This window comes from Lissotriton helveticus, chromosome 8 (assembly GCF_964261635.1).
Source record: "Lissotriton helveticus chromosome 8, aLisHel1.1, whole genome shotgun sequence".
Lineage (NCBI taxonomy): Eukaryota > Metazoa > Chordata > Amphibia > Caudata > Salamandridae > Lissotriton > Lissotriton helveticus.
Genome location: NC_136069.1, coordinates 310,552,590 through 310,574,963, shown reverse-complemented (window position 1 = coordinate 310,574,963; position 22,374 = coordinate 310,552,590). Strand labels below are relative to the sequence as shown.

General features: G+C 45.4%; 1 protein-coding gene across 1 annotated transcript in view; it reads left to right on the top strand.

Annotated features, from left to right (window-relative positions):
- Positions 1–22,374, top strand: part of XPO4 (exportin 4) — a 471,754-nt gene that overhangs the window by 109,502 nt on the left and 339,878 nt on the right. The window contains exon 4 of the mRNA XM_078657083.1: positions 10,001–10,139. Coding sequence (XP_078513209.1) covers positions 10,001–10,139 — 139 coding nt within the window. The remainder of the gene's footprint in view (positions 1–10,000; positions 10,140–22,374) is intronic.

The following is a 22,374-nucleotide window of genomic DNA, read 5'->3' as shown; positions in this document are numbered from 1 at the left end:
AAATGAGGCCTTTCATTGTCCATACTATATTCATTTAAAATACACTTGCACTGCTCTCACAAATCAATCTGAGGGTATGTTCAGCCTCCAATTTCAATTTCCTTCACATTTACAGAATATTTGAAAAAAATGTATTTTACCTTTTGCTTACAAATATGTACACTTTACTAATATGTTAATATTTAATTTTCTAAGCAGGCTCGGACCCCCACAGGAGGCTTCCTGGGCCCCCAGGAGTCTCCAGACCACCGGTCAAGAACCACGAGTGTAGCCCAGCTAAGGGAAAGTTACACAGTACCGCCAGTGTGGCTTTCAGCACAGGAGCGTGCCAAAATATGCCACTCCAGTATTGAGAGCCGTAGCTGATGCTGGCTTGCCTTTGTGTCTTTTGGTGTGCATGAAAATTGGCACTAGCTCTCTGAGAGGAGGTGGGCGAATCAGGCCATTGGCAGTCTAGGTAGTGGAGTGCGTGAAGGGAGACCTCGCCCCCGTTGCAGTTGTGGGCGCAGGCAGAAATGTAAGTAGTCCTGGCTTATTTCAATGGTAAAAAATAGAGGGAGAGGGTTCCCATTCGCCAAAGGGACAGGACACCAAAATTGGACACTTATGTCAACAACAAGATCCCTTTGGGCACTTTTTGTTCAAAACATACAGGTACTTCTCAGTAGTCATACATACACCGTTTCAGTCATCACCATTCGTACGAAATCAAAAATGTAATATAAAAAAGGATTTTTATTACACTGTATACAGTTCTCTTAGGATACACAATATAAAAAATATAAAGACAAATTCATAAAAAACATATTCATCATCAATGTTCACTAAATGAGACATAAAACTTTTCTTTTTTTAATTTTTTATTAGCATTTTCAAAGACATAGCATGTCCAAACATATGAACAAAATACAGACCACTGTACTACAACATCCTTCATCCAGTTACAATAAGTGTGTGATGTTACCTCATGTTAACTTTACCACAAAAAAGAAGAAACAGTTACCATATATAGTTAATCAACTTGGTTTGTGCGCAGATATTCAATCAAATATTTCCAATAGTCCCTTGGCCTAGATCCAGTAGGTAATTCTTCTTCGTAGGTCTTCAACACATCCTGACAATATGCCATATCTCGTAGCGACTGTTTGACTTTAGGGGTTTCCCTACTGTCCCAACACAGTGAAATTCTTTGCTTGGCAATAAGTAAAGCAATCATACAGAACTTGCGCTTAGCAGCCTGTACATTTCGGAGTAGCCCTAATAAACATGTGCGACTAGAGCAAATTATATCATTACCCACCATTTCACCCAGTATCTGCGTAACCATTTCCAAAAAGTCCTGTACTGCTGGACAGATCCACGCAAGATTCAGGAAATCTGTTGGTTCAGCCCCACAACGTTTACATTTTGCATCTGTGCGCAAACCATATCTATAGAGTCTAGCTGGGGTGTAATAAGTTTGATGTAGGTATTTGAGGTGTAATATTCTCAGATTTCCATTGGGCGTCACCATTTCTGTAAGGGAGCATGCTATCGACCACTCTTCCTCTGTGAGCGGGACATCTAGCACATCATTCCACTTTGCAAGTGCTCTGTGTCAAATCTGCGATATCCTCTTGCAGCGTAGTGTATAGTCTAGACACCAAATGTTTGTTACTGGGAGTGGTAATTATCATTTTCAATGCCGCTAATTGCGGAGGTTCCGCTGGATAGGTGGGATATCATTTCTGCCCCTTGAAGCCTATGGTATGTAACTCGAAACAATAGAGTTTGATTTTAAGTGTGTCGTTATGGTAGAAGTCCCCCAAAGTATCAAAGCCCACCTGCTGCAACAGTCCCATGCCCACCTCTTCTCGCGTAACCGATAGTTCTGGATGATGGTGCAACGGTAGGGCAGGGGCAATTTATGCGCTACCCATCTTGCGCCAGGCAGCACTTGTCGCATCAATAGTATTAATGTCTTTGTTGTGTAAAGGTGGCCTGCGATGAGTTACTATTGCTGTTAATGGTATTGGCAATGCATCTCCTTCCTCGATAGCCACATGTGTAAGGTAGGGAAACTGGTGGTACCAATAATGTGCATATTGCGCCTGCGCACATAAATAGTAAAGCAGGAAGTCAAGTACTTTAAAACCTCCCTTAGCGTAGGGTAATGTCAAAGCTTGCAGTTCTATGCGGGCCTGCTTACCTGCCCAGATTAGACGAGTCACTAATGTCAGTCTGCGAAAGACTTCTGTTGGAGGTGTGATGGGTATATTATTAAAAAGATATAGAAGTTTTGGCAATATAACCATTTTAACAATAGGTAGTCGGTCAGCTAACGATAAGGGCAGCTGAATCCAGCGACCAACTTTTTCGTCCATTGCACTTATTTCCCTACCATAATTTGTGCGGATTACAACTTCAGGGTCACGGTGGTACCAAACACCAAGGTATTTCACGGGATCCGATTGCCACTCTAAAGGAAATTCCGTAGTGTGAGGATGTGTGTTGTCAGTCAGTGGTATAATTAGGGATTTTGCCCAGTTAATCTGTAGACCAGATTGCCTCCCAAATTTAATATATTCCCGCAACAAAGGGACTAAATACTGTTCCGGGTCCCGCACATATAACATCGGATCATCTGCGTACAAAGAGATACGTAATGGACACTGTGGAAATTGGAGAGCAGAATAATGATGTCCCTGTCTGATTTTACAAGCCAACGTTTCAAGCGCTATTGCGAATAGCAATGGGGACAGCGAGCACCCTTGCCTTACCTTGTCCCCCTTTCTATGGACACGTTATCCGAAACGTAGTTGTTGACTCGTATATGTGCAGTCGGTTTGGTGTACAGCAATTGCACCCATTGCAGAAATATGGGAGGAAAACCCATCCTCTGCAGCACCGCGATTAAATATGGCCATTCTATAGAATCAAATGCTTTGGCAGAATCCAACATAACCGCGGCCGCCTTTGTGTTTGGAATTAAATAATGGGACAGTGCGAAAAGTGTTCTGGTGTTTTGCGCTGTTGATCTTGTAGGGATGAACCCCCGACTGATCAGGTAGTATCAAGTTAGTCATCAGGGGTTGTAATATAGTTGCGAACAGTTTAGCTAAGATTTTGGTGTCTACATTAGGTAATGGTAGTGGCCGATCGGAATCGCAATATTCCGGGCTTTTAGTTGGCTTGAGAAGGGCAATTAGCACAGCTTCCCTCAAGGTGGGAGGGAGCACCCTCTTATCATGTGTGTCACCATACATAGCTACTAAATGTGGAGCTAATTGATCTACAAATGCTTTATAAAATTCACATGTAAACCCATCTGGGCCTGGGGCTTTACCATTAGGGAGGGATTTGATGACCTCTGTTACCTCCTCAACAGTAATTGGTAGTGACAAGTACTCTCTCTGTGCATCGGAAAACAACGCTATCATGACGTCTGCTAGGTACTCCATAACTTCTGAGGGTGAGGCAGTGGGCTGAGATTTGTACAACGCACCATATGTTTTCATGAATTTCTGCAGTATCCCCTGTGCGTCATTACGCATGCACCCAGTGTCATCTCTGATAGTTAGTACCGTCTGTGGAGTGCGACCTTCACACATTTTAGAAGCCAACATTTTACCAGGTCTGTCCCCTTCACCGAATGACCTTGCGATAGTGCGCCTTGCTATACATTTAAGTTTGTCTTCTACTTACGACTGGTATTCTGACATGACAACCCTAATGTCCCCCAGTACTTTAGCATTTTGAGTAAGTTCGTATTCTCGCTCTAATAGTTTCAACTTACCCTCACGTGTGCTAAGCTGCCTACGAATATCTTTTGAAATTCCTGCATGAGTACTTATGCAGACTCCTCTTATTGTGGCTTTAAAAGCCTTCCACAGCAAGCTAGGGTCATTAGTGGTGGGTTTGTTTAACAGAAAGTAGTCTGTGATGGCCGTGCTGATGCATTAAAGCGCCAACTATATGGGGGTGGTATGTGATAAGGTACATTGACAGATAGTATCTGGTTCTGATCGGACAATGTCCTGGTTAAGTGCTTTATAGCACTGGTCCAGAGCGCTGTGTCATCGGTCCCTATCCAGTATCTATGCGCGACCAGCTGTTGTGCGCTGCTGTGGGTGTGGCCTCCATAAGTCCCGGATTTTGAATTCTCCATATGTCGTTAAGATGCATCTCTGACATATCTTTCAATTTACCCATCGCCTTTCGATTCGGCTCCGTAGTTAAGCCCGATCTGTCAATGTGTTCATCCAGTACAAGGTTTAAATCTTCTCCCCAAAATAAAGTCCTGCCTGCTAGTCCATGTAATTTCTGCCAGATCGCATGATAAAAATCCGGGTCGTCAGTATTTGTGCCATATGTGTTTGAGCGCAATCTGCTGTCCTCGAAGTGTTCCTGTAACAATAACGTACCTCCCTTGGTCATCAACAGCGGTAGCATCTACAGCAAATTGTGTCCCCTTTTTAGGTCTCGCCTGTCAATGCGCATGCGCATTGAGCAGAGCGAGACTATGGGGGCTTAAACAAAGCTTACCTACACTGGCGATTCACTGGCGATTTGATGAAGTGCATGTGCACTTTTAACTCAATGCGCAAGCGCAATTAGTTAAAATGCGCGTGCACAGCATCAAATAGTCCGCTTAGTGCCGCCAGCAGCTCTTCCCGCTCCGCCCCCTGCTGCATCAAAGGCTTGGCGCTCTGCCTCAGCCCAGCCGTTCTCCTCCCCTAATTACCCCCTGCTGCATCAAAGGCTTTTTCAGGCCGGCCGGCCGTGCTTTCAGTTTCACGGCTGGCCGGCCGTGCTGTATCCCAGCAGTGTTGTGTGCATCGCGCAGCTTCCACTTTTGTAAAGTCAAAGTGAGTTTTATGACATTGCATGCATAGAGTGTGCTGGAGTGGAAAGTTTACATCTTTCAAATTTGTAGTGTTTGTGCTCGTTGTCATTGAGTATCTGTCGTCTTCTCTCCTGCTTGCACTCTTGCATTTTCTATTAACACTTCTACTTTTCCTTGCTCGATTTGTCTTTGCTTTGAACGTTTTTGCCTCCGTGCAATTTCAGTCCTCGTTGTCATTGAGTATCTGTCGTCTTCTCTCCTGCTTGCACTCTTGCATTTTCTATTAACACTTCTACTTTTCCTTGCTCGATTTGTCTTTGCTTTGAAAGTTTTTGCCTCCGTGCAATTTCAGTCCTCGTTGTCATTGAGTATCTGTCGTCTTCTCTCCTGCTTGCACTCTTGCATTTTCTATTAACACTTCTACTTTTCCTTGCTCGATTTGTCTTTGCTTTGAACGTTTTTGCCTCCGTGCAATTTCAGTCAAAGCTTCAGCAATGACACTGAAGAGTGCTTGAGCAAATGAGCTTAAAATCCTCGGCGCAAGACGAATAGCCAATTAAGTCCGGGGAAAAGAAATGCTCCGTAATAGAGATTGATGACTCGCTTTATGTACGGCCTCAGAAAGGATTGGAATCATTTAAATTAATATATTCAATTACGGTTTTAAAAAACAGCCGTTTGGTTTCTTGGCATTTAGTCGAGTATTTAGTTTGTGTTGATGAGCCATACATTCTCCCTCTAACAAGCAAGGTCGCATTTATTCTCGCACTGCCTGCTGCTTCCCTTCAAGTAATCACCTCCCTACTTAAAGCAAGCATTGGCATAGCCAATAGGTCTCGCTTTTGGGACCTTATAATAGTTTAGTGTCCAGCACAGTATCCTTGTTTTTTAAACGCAGCGCTTACAAACAGACAGCATACACAAAAGCTTTCTCAAAATACAGCATGAGAGAATTCTTCACACACACAGACACGCACGCACTCACACACACGCATGCACTTGCAAACAGACTCACATGCATGCACTCACATACACACACCCACATGCACACACATGCATTGCGAAAGTTATAACTATTGGCATTGTAAATGACAGAGCTATTAATTTAGCTATTTTAACAAACACATAAATAAAAAAAAATGTAATTTATAAGACCAATAGCTCAATAGCTCAAACTTTCCTAATGCGAGACCTATTGCATTTCCAATGCTTGTTTATTAAGATAGTAACCCCTCTAGAATACGAAGAGTATGTTGTTAGGAGTCGTCTCTGCCCATTTACGTCCAATGTGACTGAGTGTGGAGCAATATGCGTTTCCTGTGAAAAAGCAATATCCATACGTAGCCTGTCAAAGTATGCAAACATTTGCCTAATTTTCTTGGGGTTATTAAGCCCTCTGAAGTTCCATGTGATTAGGTTCGGGTGTGTTGGCCTCAACTCGTTAGTGGCTATTAAGTTAGGTAGAAAGACATTTTGTAGTACACTGTAAGTGTCGTAAGTTGCACTACCCCAAGGCTGGACATTTTTTGTGGAAAAGTATGGGCAACAGTATATATCACGTAATCAGCCTGGATCTCCGCAATGGGTCTTATGCACAATAGTCTGCATAACAGTTCCCAACTCCCTCCCACCCACCCTTCACCCACTTCAGCATCCCAATTATGCCAAAGACGGACCCTAAAAGAAAAATACAACTGAACCAGAAACTTCATGGGGAACACCTGTGTGGGGGTCCACTAAGTGCACACAACTCCATCCAACCTAGAGGATGTGGTCAGGTCTACATCATTAATGCAGATTAAACATTATCTATCTCAAAGGAGTACTCCTGGCAACAGGTCAAACATTATGTGAAGCAACTTCTCAAAGCACCATTACCCTCGTGTTCACAATTGCAAAATGGTCGACCAGGACTGAACAGCCCCTAGCCCATATGAGAAATGGCATAGTTCACACTCCCAACTACACAGGGCTCCCAGAGTCAAATTATAAGTGTGTATACAGCCCACTTTCTTAAGAGCAACCTACTACCGACCAGCGAGCTTTATTGACTTCTCAGTTCGTTTTGTGTTATCTTATGGTGGATCCACTTCTCAAGTACTTTAAAAGAAATAAAATGTCTCCCTGGTGCACACCAAGTTCGGAATGTAGAACCCACCCATATCCAAGGAGCCGAGAGTGCTTCACACATTACCACTACATGACCACTCTCTCCAATCTCCTTTAAACAATAATGGTGGGTAGTCCTATGAGGCTTGATCCATCCGGTTGTGTGCGTATGAGGTTCGCACGGAGCAGTAGAGAAAGAAAAAAGGATTTTGGGGGTTTTGTAGCAACTCCTTTACCATTTAATCCTATTCTGAGTCTTGGTGTCGCTCATCTCTTTTCTGCTCTTTGCTCTTATTAACGATTTTCTTGAAGTCCTGAGCAGCTTTTGGTGTTTGGAGTATCGTGGAGAGACCTTCCCATGTCACCTTGAAAAGAGCAGGGTATAGCATTGCATATTCTATATCTAAATCACGCAATTCCTTCTTGGCCGGAGCAAGTTCCTTTTGCGCCAATTGTACAGCCATTGTGAAGTCCGGTTAAAATTCCAACTTGTTACCTTGATATGTCATCTGTTGCTTTTCACGGGCCATCTTCAGTACACTATCCCTATTCCGATAGTTAAGGATTCGTGCGACTATGGGTCTCGGAGGAGCGCCCGGTGGTGGGTGTGGGGCCAATGAATGAATGAATGAATGAAATGATTCTTATATAGCGCATGGCTACCCGAAGGCATCCCAGCGCTTGCAGCTACGGACAGAGAGATGAAAATAGGTTAGTTTATTGGATAAAGCCAGGTTTTTAATTTCTTGCGGAAAGAAAGATGGTTGGGTTCTTGTCTAAGGAAGGGGGGCAAAGAATTCCACAGCCTTGAGGTGTTGTGAGAGAATAGACGACCCCCTGAACGTGCCTTGTTGATTCTACTGACTTGTGCCAAGTTCTGGTCATTCGAGCGAAGGTTTCTGGGGGGCTTTATAAGGTTTAATCAAGTTGGCCAGGATGGGAGGGCCTTTGCCCTGAAGGTTTTTATGGGCAATACAGAGGGCTTTGAAATGTACCCGTTCTTTAATGGGTAACCAGTGGAGTGATCTCAGCGCTGGCTTCGCTGAGGAGCGATGGCTAGTGCTCGTCAGTAGTCTGGCGGCAGAGTTCTGCACCACCTGTAGTTTCTGGGTTACTGAGACCGGAGCTCCCAGATAGAGCGCGTTACCATAATCCAGCCTCGGCAGGATGATGGCTTGTACCAAGATTTTTTTGGCTCCATCAGGGAGTAGAGGAATAATGTTTCGTAGAGATTTAAGTAAGCCAAAACAGATCGCCGCGGTTTTTCTGGCTTGAACTTTAAATGTAAGATCGTCATCAAGCCAGAATCCAAGGCTCTTGGATTCTGAGCTGTGAGAACGTTCCACTATAAGGACCGCTGAAAAATGTTCTGCAGCAAATACTGAGAGAAGCATCCCCTCCACGTACGCTTCCATCCGTCCTGTGTTTGTGGATTCTGGAAGACCCGCAATCCGTATATTATTTCGACGAGATCTTGCTTCCAAGTAGTCAGCTTTATTTTTTATGACCTCCAACAGTTTCTCCATTCCAGTACATTTACTGGTCATTGCATGCGCTTCATCCTCCACTGCCTCAATACGATTCTCAGCTTCATCCAGGCGCTCCCTCTGCCTGTCTAGCTTTGCCGACATGTTGTCTAATCGCTGAGTGAGTGTATCCAGCTTCCCGTTGATATCTTGCAGACTTTTTTGATTCGCCTGAAGAACATTTTCCATTGTTTCAAGTTCTGTGTCAGAATGGGCAGTTGCTCCCTTTATTTGTTTCCGCGATTCAAATGATAGTTTGGTCTGCTGTCTATCCGGTTTACCCATGGCGTTGACAGTGGGCCAAAAGTAGCTCTATGTGCCGCTTACTCCCCTCACAGAAGTGATTTCCCGATCCCTAGTTTAACCCACCTCCAGATATTAGAGCATTTCAGCTCAGCTGGTGGTTGATTAGCAACAGGAGCAGTATAGATGTACAGAGAGCTATTAACCAGGACAGCCCAAAGGTTCACATTGCTAGGTGCATCCAAACCTCCAACCGCAGTCTGCAAACGTTGTTCGTCAGCAGGCCACCAAAGAATCACACTATGACCCACATCGCATATCGTAGAAATGGCAGTGCATGTCGTGGAGACATAAAACTTAATCTTAGCGGATTGGCACACCAAGTCTTACAAGTCTATTGACCCATGGTCAGCACATTTATCCGTTATTCTCTTTCTGAGTGACACCTGGGGATGCTTGGGTGCTCAATGAACACAAAGCAACGCGTTTCAGTGGCCTAATATGATTCAGGTTATACCATTTCCAGAGTAAAATGAGGATAGTCGAATTGTCCATATTATTAAAAGGGTGTAGTGAGGAAGCCTCCTTGATGACTGGTTCCCCATAGCAGATATCATCGGGTTCCTGCATCAATGTCCTCTGCTGGTTCCTCTACATTCTCCTATATGGTTCCTGCACGAAGAGGATTCAATTTGAACTGGTGTCCGCTTCTGGCAGTTGGAAATTCAATTTCTACCAAATGTGGCTATGATAAAAATGTTTCTAAGAGTGGGGTGCTTTCTTACCATCCGCCTTCCATTTCCAGCTTGACCCTAGACTTTCCGTTTTTGCAGTGCATAACGCATGAATTACCAAAGGCGTGTTCCTCTACAATCATTATTCGAGGATTAACCCTTCTAGCATCCATAGCAATCTTTAACAGCAGCAGAGGTACTGATAAGAATCATCATGTGTGGCAACTCCCCTGCAGCTGCCCAAATAAAAATTCAGCACACCCAGTCTTAAAGTGAGTCAATCTGCCTTTTACCTGAAAATGCAATCCAGACCTATTGGCTTTTCTAATGATTGTCAGAAAATCGGTCAGCTACTCAAAGACATTACGTTTTAAAATCTGTTCTTAAAGACTGTGAATCATATGTTGAACTAATGTTACTGTTAGTAACGTTCTTATTTCTAAAGCAGGTGCATATTGCCTTTTAGAAGGTGTGAAGGTATTCTATTGATGTATGTATGTTGCCTTGTTAATTTTGGTAACCTGCATCTGTTGCCTCATTTGTTATTTTCAATACATCCGCAGCCTCCAGAAGTATGTCCGGGAGCAGATATTGTTAGCTGTAGCAGTTATTGTGAAACGTGGATCTTTGGATAAATCCATCGACTGCAAGAGTATTTTCAACGAAGTTAGCCATTTAATAAACAGTTGCAACCCAACAGTGGTAAGTTCTTATTTCTTTTTAGGTGCAAGAGTTGTTTTTTGAAATATTTTTCCTATTACGTATTTGTTAGAATTTTACCTTCTTTCCGCAAGCGGCTTTATGAATATGAGAGAAATGTAAATTCGAATAAAAGGCAGCATACAATGGGTACAATCATGCAGAGCGTTAATCTGAAAGGATACCTCCAAAAGTGCACAGTTGTTGGCCCTATTTTCAGATTGATAGAGGAGAATAATCCCCCCCCCCCTTTTTAATTGGGTAAACAAAAAGAGCCTCACCCACACTTCTATGTGACATGCTTCATCATTGAGTCCTTGTCCGGTAACTCCACTCTTACTAGAAGGGCTCTCCTTCTCGAGGGAGCCCTTAGATATAAATTTTATACACACTCTCGGGATACTAATATTGGTTAAAAATGTCTTGCTGTGATATCCTGTTGATTTTAATCTTAGGACATCCTTTGGCAGGGTAAAAACAAAACGGGCCATAATGTAATTAATTTATTACCACCAAATCTACTGCTGCATGATACCAACTATTAAACCAATAAAATACCCACTCCCACTCATTGATTCCATTCAACACAGCTAAAACACTCATTAACTGACTAGTATCTAGCAAACTGGAATACTGCGATAGTTAACCTTCGGACCTACCTCAGTACTCACTCTCCCAAATGAACAAGGTCCTAATCTTTGCGATTAGACCTCTTTTCATCCTCCGTAAATATACTCCCATGGCATCCTATCAATCAATCATTTGCATTTGTAAAGCGCGCTACTCACCCGTGGGGGTCTCAAGGCGCTGGGTGGGGGGTGGGGGGGGTCAGTGCTCAAAAAGGCAGGTCTTGAGCTGTCTTCTGAAGGAGAGGTGGTCCTATGTGGCACGCAGGTGGCTGGGAAGAGAGTTCCAGGTCTTTGCTGCCAGGTAGGAGAAGGACCTGCCCCCGGCGGTGGCCCCGCAAATGCGGGGCACGGCTGCCAGGGCTTGTCCTGTCGAGCGCAGGGTGCGAGGAGGACAGTAGAAGGAGAGGCGGTGGTTGATGAGTTTTGGTCCGAGGTTGTGAAGGGCTTTGTGTGCGTGGGTGAGGATCCTGAAGGTGATCCTCTTGCTGACTGGGAGCCAGTGAAGTTTCTTCAGGTGTCCGGAGATGTGGTGGTGGCGGGGGATGTACAGGATGAGTCGTGCGGCTGCGTTCTGGATACATTGAAGTTTCTTCTGTAGCTTGGTAGTGATGCCGGCGTACAGAGTGTTCCCATAGTCCATGCGGCTGGTGACGAGGGCGTGGGTGACGGTCTTCCTGGTGTCGGTAGGGATCCAGCGGAAGATTTTGCGGAGCATGCGGAGGGTGTTGAAGCATGCCGATGTCACCGCGTTGACCTGTCTGTTCATGGAGAGGGACGAGTCCAGGATGAAGCCGAGGTTGCGGGCGTGGTCGGTGGGTTGGGGAGTGCTGCCCAGGGCGGGGGGCCACCAGGATTCGTCCCAGGCGGTGGGAGTAGGGCCGAGGATTAGGACCTCTGTCTTATCGGTGTTGAGTTTAAGCCGGCTGTCTGTCATCCAGTCCGCTACTTCCTTCATGCCTTCGTGTAGTCTGGTTCTTGCTGAGGTGGGGTTGTTGGTGAGGGAGAGGATGAGCTGAGTGTCGTCGGCGTAGGATATGATGTTGAGTCCGTGTTTGCGTGCGATGTTCGTCAGGGGGATCATGTAAATGTTGAAGAGGGTGGGGCTGAGGGAGGATCCTTGTGGGACGCCGCAGATGACTTCAGTAGCTGTAGATCTGAAGGGGGGGGAGTCGGACTCTGTGTTCTTCCGGAGAGGAAGGAGGTGATCCATTCCAGGGCCTTGCCTCGGATGCCGGCGTTGTTGAGGCGCCGTATTAGAGTACGGTGGCATACCGTGTCGAAGGCTGCGGAGAGGTCCAGGAGTATGAGTGCCACGGTCTCTCCCTTGTCTGTCAGGGATCTGATGTCACCTGTGGCTGCGATGAGGGCGGTCTCGGTGCTGTGGTTAGCTCTGAAACCGAACTGTGAGGGGTCGAGTGAGTCGTTGGATTCTAGGGCGGTGGTGAGTTGAGTGTTGATGATCTTCTCAATCACTTTGGCGGGGAATGGGAGAAGCGAGATGGGCCGGAAGTTTTTGAGTTCGGTGGGGTCTGCTGTAGGTTTCTTTAGGAGGGCGTTGAGTTCGACGTGTTTCCAGTTTTCGGGGAAGGTGGTGAGTGATGCATTGATGACGTCTCGTAGGTGGGGTGCGATGATGTTGTTGGCTTTGTCGGATGGGGATCCTGAGTGGATGGAGTTCATGATGCGGGTGGTTTCCTCGGTGGTGGTTGGGTTCCAGGTGTGGATGGTGGTGTTGTCAGTGTCGGATTCCGGAGGTGGGTTTGTGTTGGATGTGGAGAGGCTCTTGTAAATATCGGTGACCTTGTGGTGAAAGAAAGCCGCGAGGGAGTCGCAGAGATCCTGAGAGGGGGGGATGGCGTTGTTTTCAGCGTCTGGGTTAGAGAGTTCCCTGACGATGCCGAATAGTTCCTTGCTATTGTGGGCGTTGTTTTCGAGCCTGTCTTTGAAGGATGATTTTCTTGCTGCGTGGAGGAGTTGGTGGTGTTTGCGGGTGGCGTTCTTGAGAGCAGACATGTTCTCGTCGGTCTGATTGAGGCGCCAGGTTTTTTTGTGGGTGCGACATTCTTTTTTGGAGTTCTTGAGGGTGGGGGTGAACCAGGAGTTTTTCTTGTGGTTGTCTTTGTGTACCTGGGTCTTCAGGGGGGCCAGGAGGTTGGCGCAGTCTGAGATCCAGTTCGTGAGGTTGGAGGCCGCTTCGTTGGGGTCTGCGGTGCTGGTGGGTGGGTTCTGGGAGAGGGCTGTGGTGAGTTGTTCGGTGGTGACTCGGTTCCATTGTCTTCTTGGTGGTTGTTGGGCCTGGTGGTGTACGGCGTTTTTTTTTTTTTTGAAGCTGAAGTGGACACAGCTGTGGTCCGTCCAGGATCCTACTGCTCTGCCACCAAGCAGGACATTTACAGTTATGCTCATTCATCTAGGTAGCTATAGTTACATGATTAGATGATGTCTGTTCTCGGCATCAGTGCCTCTACTCCACTTCAGAAATCTCTAATTGTTGTTGGTACATACCAGTTCACCCCATTACCCTTTGAAATGTACATTGATATTTGTTGTTAATTGTGTATAGTGTTTTAGTTTGAAATGTTGTACTGTTGCTATTTCTATATAAATACAACAAATCAAATGATGCCTGCTTCTCTGTAGACAACTGCCATAACATCTCATCTTGACCTATCAATGCCTACTTTGAGGGTGGTCTGTTTGATACTGGATTCTGCTCCAACTGTGGGAATGGGAAACTTGCAAAGGATTACCGAAGTGCATGGAGTAGAAAGAGACAAGGAAGAAACACCACTCTAAAGAGAGGCATAACACTGTAAGGGAAATGACCCACAAACATGAAGTTATAATGCTGATACTTGATCAGGATACACTTGACTTTGTGTATATAGGAATTATCCCTACAAACCCATTCAGGAGGGCTACAGAGAGCTCTCCTATGGAGAATAAGATACTCCATCTCCAGATTACTGTGAACTGTTGAATAGTATGTCAGTTCCATGGCCATCCCCAAATCGATGCAGAAGAGTTGGATGAGTATGTACTACATAAAGATGACCCATTCATTTGCTGCAAATTTCTTGTCATTGGAAGGCAGCATCCTTCATAGCCTTTATGGGTAGGGTATCCGCTAAATTCAGTTTCAGTATGCAATCCAAGTCAGAGCGCATGAGCTTCATTTGCTTTGGGACAGGTCTAAAGAAATCTTATTTGGTACCTTCACTTCTGGGCCAATCTTATTTGGTTCCTTCACTTCTGGACCAATCTTATTTGGTTCCTTCACTTCTGGAGCACAACTGGAGTAGCGGCAAAGTGCATTTCAAGACTCCTTTATCTTTTCTCGCTCATCCTCTCCAGGTAAATAAGAAATCTAAGTTGCTGTATTTCACTCTCCTCTGCTAATGCTCCATGGTCTAACCTAAATAAATGATTAAATAGTGTCATCTTTGTCATGTCCCCAACAAAGGGCTAGTGCAGGGAAGCGTATCCTACAAGGGCTGTAGATGGGACAGGATCTCTTTGGACAGATGGGTGAAGCACATTAGATCTTCAAATATGTTGAAGTATGAGGGGTAGTAATAACCATGGCCTCTTTTCGGCTGAAAGCAGCCCAGGTCCCTAATGTATGATGTACTGCTTTGAAAATTTGTTATCAGGCCGGTACCTGCAAACAGACAGAACCAGTTCAGTTACTTCGTACAGTGTCTAGGGTAGAAGATCAGGGTCTGTGTATTATCATAGACCTATGTTTTCTCAACAAATTCGCTTGAAAGCTTCCTTTGTAATGGTAACTCAGTCAGAGGTTATTCCCTACCTTCTGAATGATGACCGGAGGTTGTCATTGGACCTCCATAAAGAAGCCTATTTCCATGTCTCAACCACTGGAGATATCCGTGATTCTGCCAGATCGAAGTAGTTCAGAGACATTGCCTTTCATTCTATGCTCTACACCTAGAATCTTGAAGTTCCTGATCTAGGATGGATACGAGCAAAGGTCCCAACCTTGGTGGCTGAGGTTTTTTTCCCCTAGGCTCAGTCCTACTATGGCTTTGCCAACTGGACCAGGTATAGCTTTTCCCCGGTCAACTCTAACGGTAGCAAGGGTGAACACTCCAAGATAGTGTGGGACATAAACTCAAAACTCAACAGTCAAAGGACCCAATAATTTTTGTCCAGCTTTTTAAAAAAAATATTTCAAGAAAAACATACTTTTACTATCGCAGTGGGATAAAATACTACACAATTTGATGGGTATCTGATTCAAGATTAAATGATCTCATCCCCAGGCTTATACTGAAAGGCTGGATCCACGAGGTGCCCTTTTCCCTGCTCTATGGTGCTTACACACTATAGTCCCCAACCTCCTCTGTTCCATTGTCTAGAGCGATCCCCTCCTGTATGTTGAATTTATGCAAAATTATACACCGGTTCTAGTTTCACTAAGCGGTTGCCCAAGGACAACTCCTGGATCATTTCATATAATTCTTTAGGACAAAATAGTCTTACTGATCAGGATAAATGCCTGTGATGGCTTTGCCTGTGTTTTCTGTCTCTGGAGATCATGCCTCACTATTATCTGCTCGACAAAGGACTTGGCATAGAGTGCACTGGCTGGTGTGCATGTTGCCGTCTTCGGCGGCCCCTCTACATCCGCCGCAATGATCGTGCTTCTCTCTCTTGTTGACTGCTTCATGTCTTAGTTTTGCAGGTGGAACTAGTGAGGGGCTAGCTTTTGTGAGATGCTGCCTCCGGGTTATGCATTCTAAGCAGATGCAACCTTTGGGCTTGGGCAGGCTTCTCGCTTCTGTACTATCTGAACCCTCATGTTGGCAGAAACAGACCTCTGGCTGTAGAAGTGCCGGTTGGCACATGGTTATTTTTACATGTATTCATGCATTTCACCTCTAGAACCACTTTCTGGGTGATGACTAACCGGCCTATCCCAGCACAGGTCAATTCCAGGCACCTTCTGAGTATTCCACAAACACTGAGCACACCTGGGCTTCATCTCCTGGACAGTCTCTTCAGCAAGCCCTTGCACTCTTCTCCAGGCTCTGTCAAGAATAACGTGCAACTGGAACAAAGTGGGACAGGTTGTGTCATGCTTATGTGCTCCTTTTCCATACAGGGAATGTGGATCCAAGGTTTCAGAAGTGGTTCGGGTTTGTTCTCTTTCAAATGTAATGTTATGGCTGTAGCTCTGACTCAACCTTTGTGTACGAGGAGGGCTCTTGCAGCAAGTAGTAGCAGTGCTGGTGCCAACATTAAGTATTCAAAATACAGCCACAATGACATGTGAACACCTGTCTGTTATCCGTCTTCCTGAAGTAGCATTCGGATAAAGGAAAAAAGGCAAGCCCTGCCTTGGAACTTCCCCGCCATTAACAACTAAATCTGTTACCTCTTTGTCTGTCCTACTCTCTACCAAGTGCCAGTGTAGAAACCAATCTAATCAGTGATCCTACCCCACTCTACCCTACTCTACTCCAGTCTACCCCACTAAACAGAAATCTATCCCGCTCCACGCCAGTCGACCTCGGTCTATCACACTCCATTCATGTCTAACATAATCCGTGCCAGTCTACCTCTCTCCACCCCACCAAACTCCAAGCTACCCTGCTCCCCTCTACCCCAATCTAACACATTGAAACCCACTCCAATCCACACTGCTCCAATCTTCTCCACTCAATATACCCCAATCTACACTACTACAATCTGCACTAGACCTATCTAATCCAGTCCAAAGTACCTCAATCTACCCCACTCCAATCAGCGGTACTATCTTCTCCAATCCACTCCAAACTACCCCAATCTATCCATCTCCAATCTACCCCACACGCTGTACCCCACTGCAGTCTATCCCTCTCCACTGCAGTCTACCCCACGCCACTCAAATTCATCTCACTCCAATCCACTCAAACTACCCCACTCTAAAACACACTATGCCAATCTATCCTACTACACTCTACACCAATCTACCCCACTCCACTCCACCACACTGCACCCCACTCACTTTTAGCCATGCTGAACACCAGCCACACCAGTGTAAGGCTTTGCTAAAACACATTGCCAAAGCCAACAACTTTTGCACGGGCAAGACCTATTGGGTTTGCCAATGCTTGTTTTCTCGCTTTTTCTTACATTTTTTGGGAGGGCCCAGCATCTGCCATTTGCTGTCAGTCACTTTGTTAGCAGAAAGATGTGTTCTAAGAATGTGTGCTGCAGATACACATGCTTTGCATACTCCTGCTACCTAGTGTTGGGTCCGGATGTTTTCAAGTTGTTTTTCTTCGAAGAAGTCTTTTCCATTCATGAGGTAAGTTGACTCCTCCTTTCGGTGATAGTGTGCATGGGCATTGACTTCACTGTTAGATTGCTTTCTTTCCGCTATCTGGTTCGGACGTATATTGTGGTGCTCCAATTCGAAACCGTTAACCGGGAACCCTTCGGTGCGCAATTCCCTCTACCCTAATCGGTATTGTTTTTGATAGCGTCTCCACCTTTTCGTGTCGAAATCTAAGAAAAGCTTATCTATATTATCGAAAAAACTCTTAACCGCTGCCTTCGGGCCTATCTCTTTTCTCAGCTTCTACTTCAAGAACCAGTGTCCAGCCTTCCGCTGATAGAATGGGAGCAGTTTCAATTCTGTCCTCGATGCCACTCCAGATATCCACGTACCGACCAGCATAAGGTCTGTAATCTCGGTCGGTCCCCGGAGCATAAAGAGGAAGACTGCGATGCGTGTCGGTTGTTCCGTTCCAAAAAGACTCTGCACGACCGTCGGGCTCGATGGAGAGACATGCAGCCACAAAGTATCCAGGAACCCCTGATATCTTTGGTGAGCACATTAGGCAGAAAGAAATGGCAGCGGAGGAAGAAGTGGCCTTCTCCCTCCAGGACTCCGATTCTGAATTGGAGATCGAACTCAAGTCCCAAGATGTTCCGTCTGGACAGGGTGCGATGGGTACCAAAGCCCCTTTGCCTTCCAAACCCACTCCCAACAAAACAAAAGGCTATTGGGCCATGGCTGCTAACATTCCATTGTCGGCACTGAGGCTCTGATTCAAATGCCCCGCCTTCTGGTTCGGCACCGAAACAGCAAGTCAAGTCTTCCATCTCGGGCCCAAAGCTGAGATGATACCCCTCCGGTTCCGAAACAGCTTGGATCGAAAGAGAAAAAGCAAAAATCCAGCTTGACGCCGAAACAAAAAAATGCTCGCTTACAGGCACCGTAGCCGCTTTTGGAGAAAATGAAGGAAAAGCTGTATCCTAAACAAAAGAAGATTCACGCAAATCCTGATGCTAAACACATAACCGCAAAATCAGTGATACCTTTAAAAAGAGAGCCAGACACTGAATTCAGAACCCCTATTCATATTCCCCAGACCCCAACACCTTCTTCACCAAGACCCATTATACCAGATATAGATCCTTTACACATTACACCATCAGGTTCTCCTAAGACAAATCCCGATACAGAGGATGATGATGACAATTATCAGCCACCACCAGATCCATTGGATGACTATAATATAGATCCACCGCAAGATACAGACCCTCATCTGTATCCAGCAAAATGTTTCCCTGCTGATGCTAATTCTGCATATCAGGAATTAATTGCTAGGGCAGCTAATTACCATGGGGTGCCTTTACATAAGGAGGCACTGGAAGATGATTTCCAATTTGAAACCTTAGGAACCACACATAAAACCACACAAATGTTGCCTATGCTTAAAGGTATGTTAAGGCACACTAATTATATTTTTAAAGACCCAGTTAGAGCACGTATACTAACACCGAGAGTGGACAAAAAAATATATAAACCCCCTCGCTCTCATCCAGTCTTTATTAGGGGTCACTTGCCTTTGGATTCTTTAGTGGTGTCTAATGCCAGGAAAATGGCAAATTCACAAACATCAGGGGAGGATCCACCTCCAGATAAAGAATCCAAACTCGTAGATGCATCAGGGACAAGAGTAGCTGCTCAGTCAGCCAACCATTGGCGTATACCTTATACATAAGGTTTCTTGTCCAGATATGATAGAGCTCACTAGGATGAAATGGAAAGTTTATTAAAATATCTCCCAGAAGAACACAAAAAGAGGGGGCAGAAAATAGTACAAGAAGGGAAACTTATGTTCAAGGCTGTAGATCACGTGCTTTGCATACTCCTGCCATCTAGTATTGGGTTCGGATGTTTGCAAGTTGTTTTTCTTCTAAGATGTCTTTCCAGTCACGAGGCAAGGTGACTCCTTCTTTTGGTGATAGTACGCATGGGCATCGACTCCATTGTTAGATTGTTTTCTCGCACAGGGTGAGAATGGAGTTAGTAAGTGTAGAACAGAGATGTCAATACGTATGCATGTAAATTGAGAACTGCTACAACTACAGGTGACCGGGTGGGCGCAAGTGAATTTACAGCTTACTGGGTAAGTAACATTATCCGTTCGAAGCATGTGAGCTGTAGATCACATGCTTTGCATAGACTATAAAGCAGTATGCTCCCAAAGCGGTGCCTAACCTGTAGTTGTCCGAAACAGTGTTTTGAGTACTGCCTGGCCTACATTAGCTTCTTGCCTCGCTAACACATCTACACAATGTTTGGTGAATGTGTGCAGTGTAGACCATGTTGCTTACGCTTTTCTGCCTCTCCCTCTCCTTCCATTTCTAGTTCGGAAACTCAGACGGACTCACACTAATTCTAGTTGCTCCAACAATGGCTCGTCAGCCATGGTTCACCACACTATTACAACTGTCGGTAGTTCCACACCAAAAGTTGCACCCTACTTCTAACCTTCTCACACAGCCATGGAGAAATCAGATATCCAAACACCATGGAGCTCAACCTAGCGATCTGGCCTCTGAAGTCATAGTTTGGATACCTAAATCTCCAACCAGATTGTACACCAATTCTTAAGGAATCAAGAACACCTACCACTAGAGCATGCTATGCAGCGAAGTGGTTAAGATTTGTTCTATATTGTAACAATAACATTGATCCACTAGATGAATCCATCCAAAATATTATTTGTTACCTTTTGCATCTACAGCGAGTTGGATATCTACCAAACAGACAACATTTATCCTTATTTAAAGTCCCAGTAATAAAGGCTTTTATGGAAGGCCCTAAAAGAATACCACCACCCAAGATACCAACCTGCACCTGTCGGGAACCTGAACATTGTTCTCACAAGGCTTATGGGCCCAACGTTTAAGCCATTACACAATTTTGCACTACAATTTCTTTAATGGAATGTTTAATTTCGTATTGCTATTACTTCATTAAGACGTGTTGGTGAGCTACAGGCTCTTCTTTCAACTGCATACAGATAGAGTAGTTCTTTGTAAAACCCAAAATTCCTTCCAAAAGTAGCCTCTGCATTTGATATTAACCAATCAGTTTAGTTACCTGTGTTTTTTCCTCAACCTGATTCAGTAGCAGAAAGGGCTCTACACACACTTGTCAAAAGAGCACTAATATACTATATTGATCGAACAAAAGACTTTCATAAAATTAAACAACATTTTGTTGCATTTGCTCTACTTCATAAAGGTAATCTTATCTCTATTTCTAGATGGATTATTAAATGTATCCAAACTTGCTATATTAAAGCTAAAGGAACTTTAACTATACCTCCTAGAGCACATTCTACACGTAAAAGAGGAGCATCGATGGTCTTTTTAGGTAACATTCCTTTAGCTGATATATGTAAAGTAGCTACATGGTCTACACGACATACATTTACCACACATTATTGTGTTATTTTCATGTAGAGCTGTAGATTCACATGCACCCTCCCTCCTCCACCTATGGGTGTTGCAGTTCTTCTTATTCACATTACATACACATGGACATCTTTATACTACATTTACTACTACATTCTCACCCTCTTGTGGGAATACAAGCTAACAATGGGGTCAATGCCCATGCGCACTATCACCAAAAGGTGACTCGTGACTGGCAAAGACTTCTTTAAAAAAAAACAACAACTTGCAAACATCCAGACCCAAAACTAGACGGCAGGAGTATGCGAAGCATGTGAATCTACAGCCCTACATGCCAAGAACAGATGCTTACAGGGTAAGTAACATAATCCTTTCGTGCCATAAAATGTAATTTTATTTACCAAGCTAAAAGTGATCCCCCATCTTAAGTCTGTAAATTAAAACAAAAAGAAAATGGTGCCAGTGTCATTCTGTAGGCACAACATAACCCATGTGCACACTTACAGAATGATGCAGCTAGTAACACAGTAACATAATCGCACCTTTTTTCCCTTTGTTTTTCCCCTGATACTGCTTGACGTCAGCAAAAAGAAATTGGCATAGCTAATAGGTCAAGAAGGTGAGACTTCTTCACTTAGTCAATGCTTGTTGCTATCTGAAAGCGACATGTTAGTGATAGATTCCTTACCTTAGAATATCCCCAGGCATCAGACTAGATCCAGAAAGTTTTTCGTCTGCAGTACCCCTGCGCGTCGGTAGGTGTTGTCATACGGCTCCGCGTACGCCGTTGGCATTGTACGTTGCCGAGGTGATGTCGCTGGAGCTGCTTAGATGCGCCCACGCGCGCTGACGTCTGTCCTTTCTTTATCCGCCCCAGCAAGCACAGATCCGGAGAGAGCGGTACTCCCAGTCATTTTTTGACTGAGTTATTTTTGGGACTTTTGTCTGGTTTTTTTTTTTTACTCCTGGTGTATAGGGATGATTGATAATTCTTGCGCGGCTTGTCCCTGCACAATGACGGTGACGGACCCACACCGTGAGTGTTTCTACTGCCTGGGGCGCGACCACGACTCAGAGTCGTGGCCCCACTGCCGGGCCATGGCTCTGAAAACTTTGCTCGAGCGGTTCTGAAGTGGCTAGAGGCCCAGGAGTCTGCTCCACATCGTTCCAGTTCCCGTGGGAGGTTGAGGGACCGGCCCCGAAGCCATCTCCACCAATCGAAGTCTTTGTACTCTAAGTTAGGTAAGTCGAAGCACAAGAAGTCGAAGAAGCGTCACCTTCCCCTAGCCGGGTGCGCGTCGCGGCTGAGGGTGCAGGTGGCACCGCCTCTGCAGTTGCCGATGGCCTACACGCCTTTTCCGGGTCCATCAGCGACTTCCTGTCAGCCATGGCACGTGTTTTCGGACCATCCGGCCCCGCCGTTGCGCCTTCAGGACCGTGGGCCCAACTGAGGGTCCTCGTTCTTAGACTTTGCCGGCCCCGGCATAGTCGGCGACTTCGGTCTCGACGCCGAGAGACCCCCATAGATCCCCGCATGGTTCCCCGTCCATGTCGGTTGGCACGGTACAACAGACGGCGGCGCCGCCACTGGCCGCAACACCCGCCGACGCCTCCCCTGGCCTTCTCCCCGACGTGGAGCCAGTGCCGGAAGGGTGTTGACCGATTCCAATGCAGTTTGGGAATTTCTTTCCCTTGGTTCACCGACCTCCTTATGTTCCACCTGTTCGGCAGGCTGTGGAGGACGGGGGAGGACTAGGAGGGGTCTGAGGACCCTCTCGCAGCACAATGCGAGTTAGACCCGGACTCCAATGAGGATCTGGGGAATGCAGGTGACCAGGATTATACTCCTGAACCTGGCTCACTGTCTCCTTCTACCGTGTCTACGG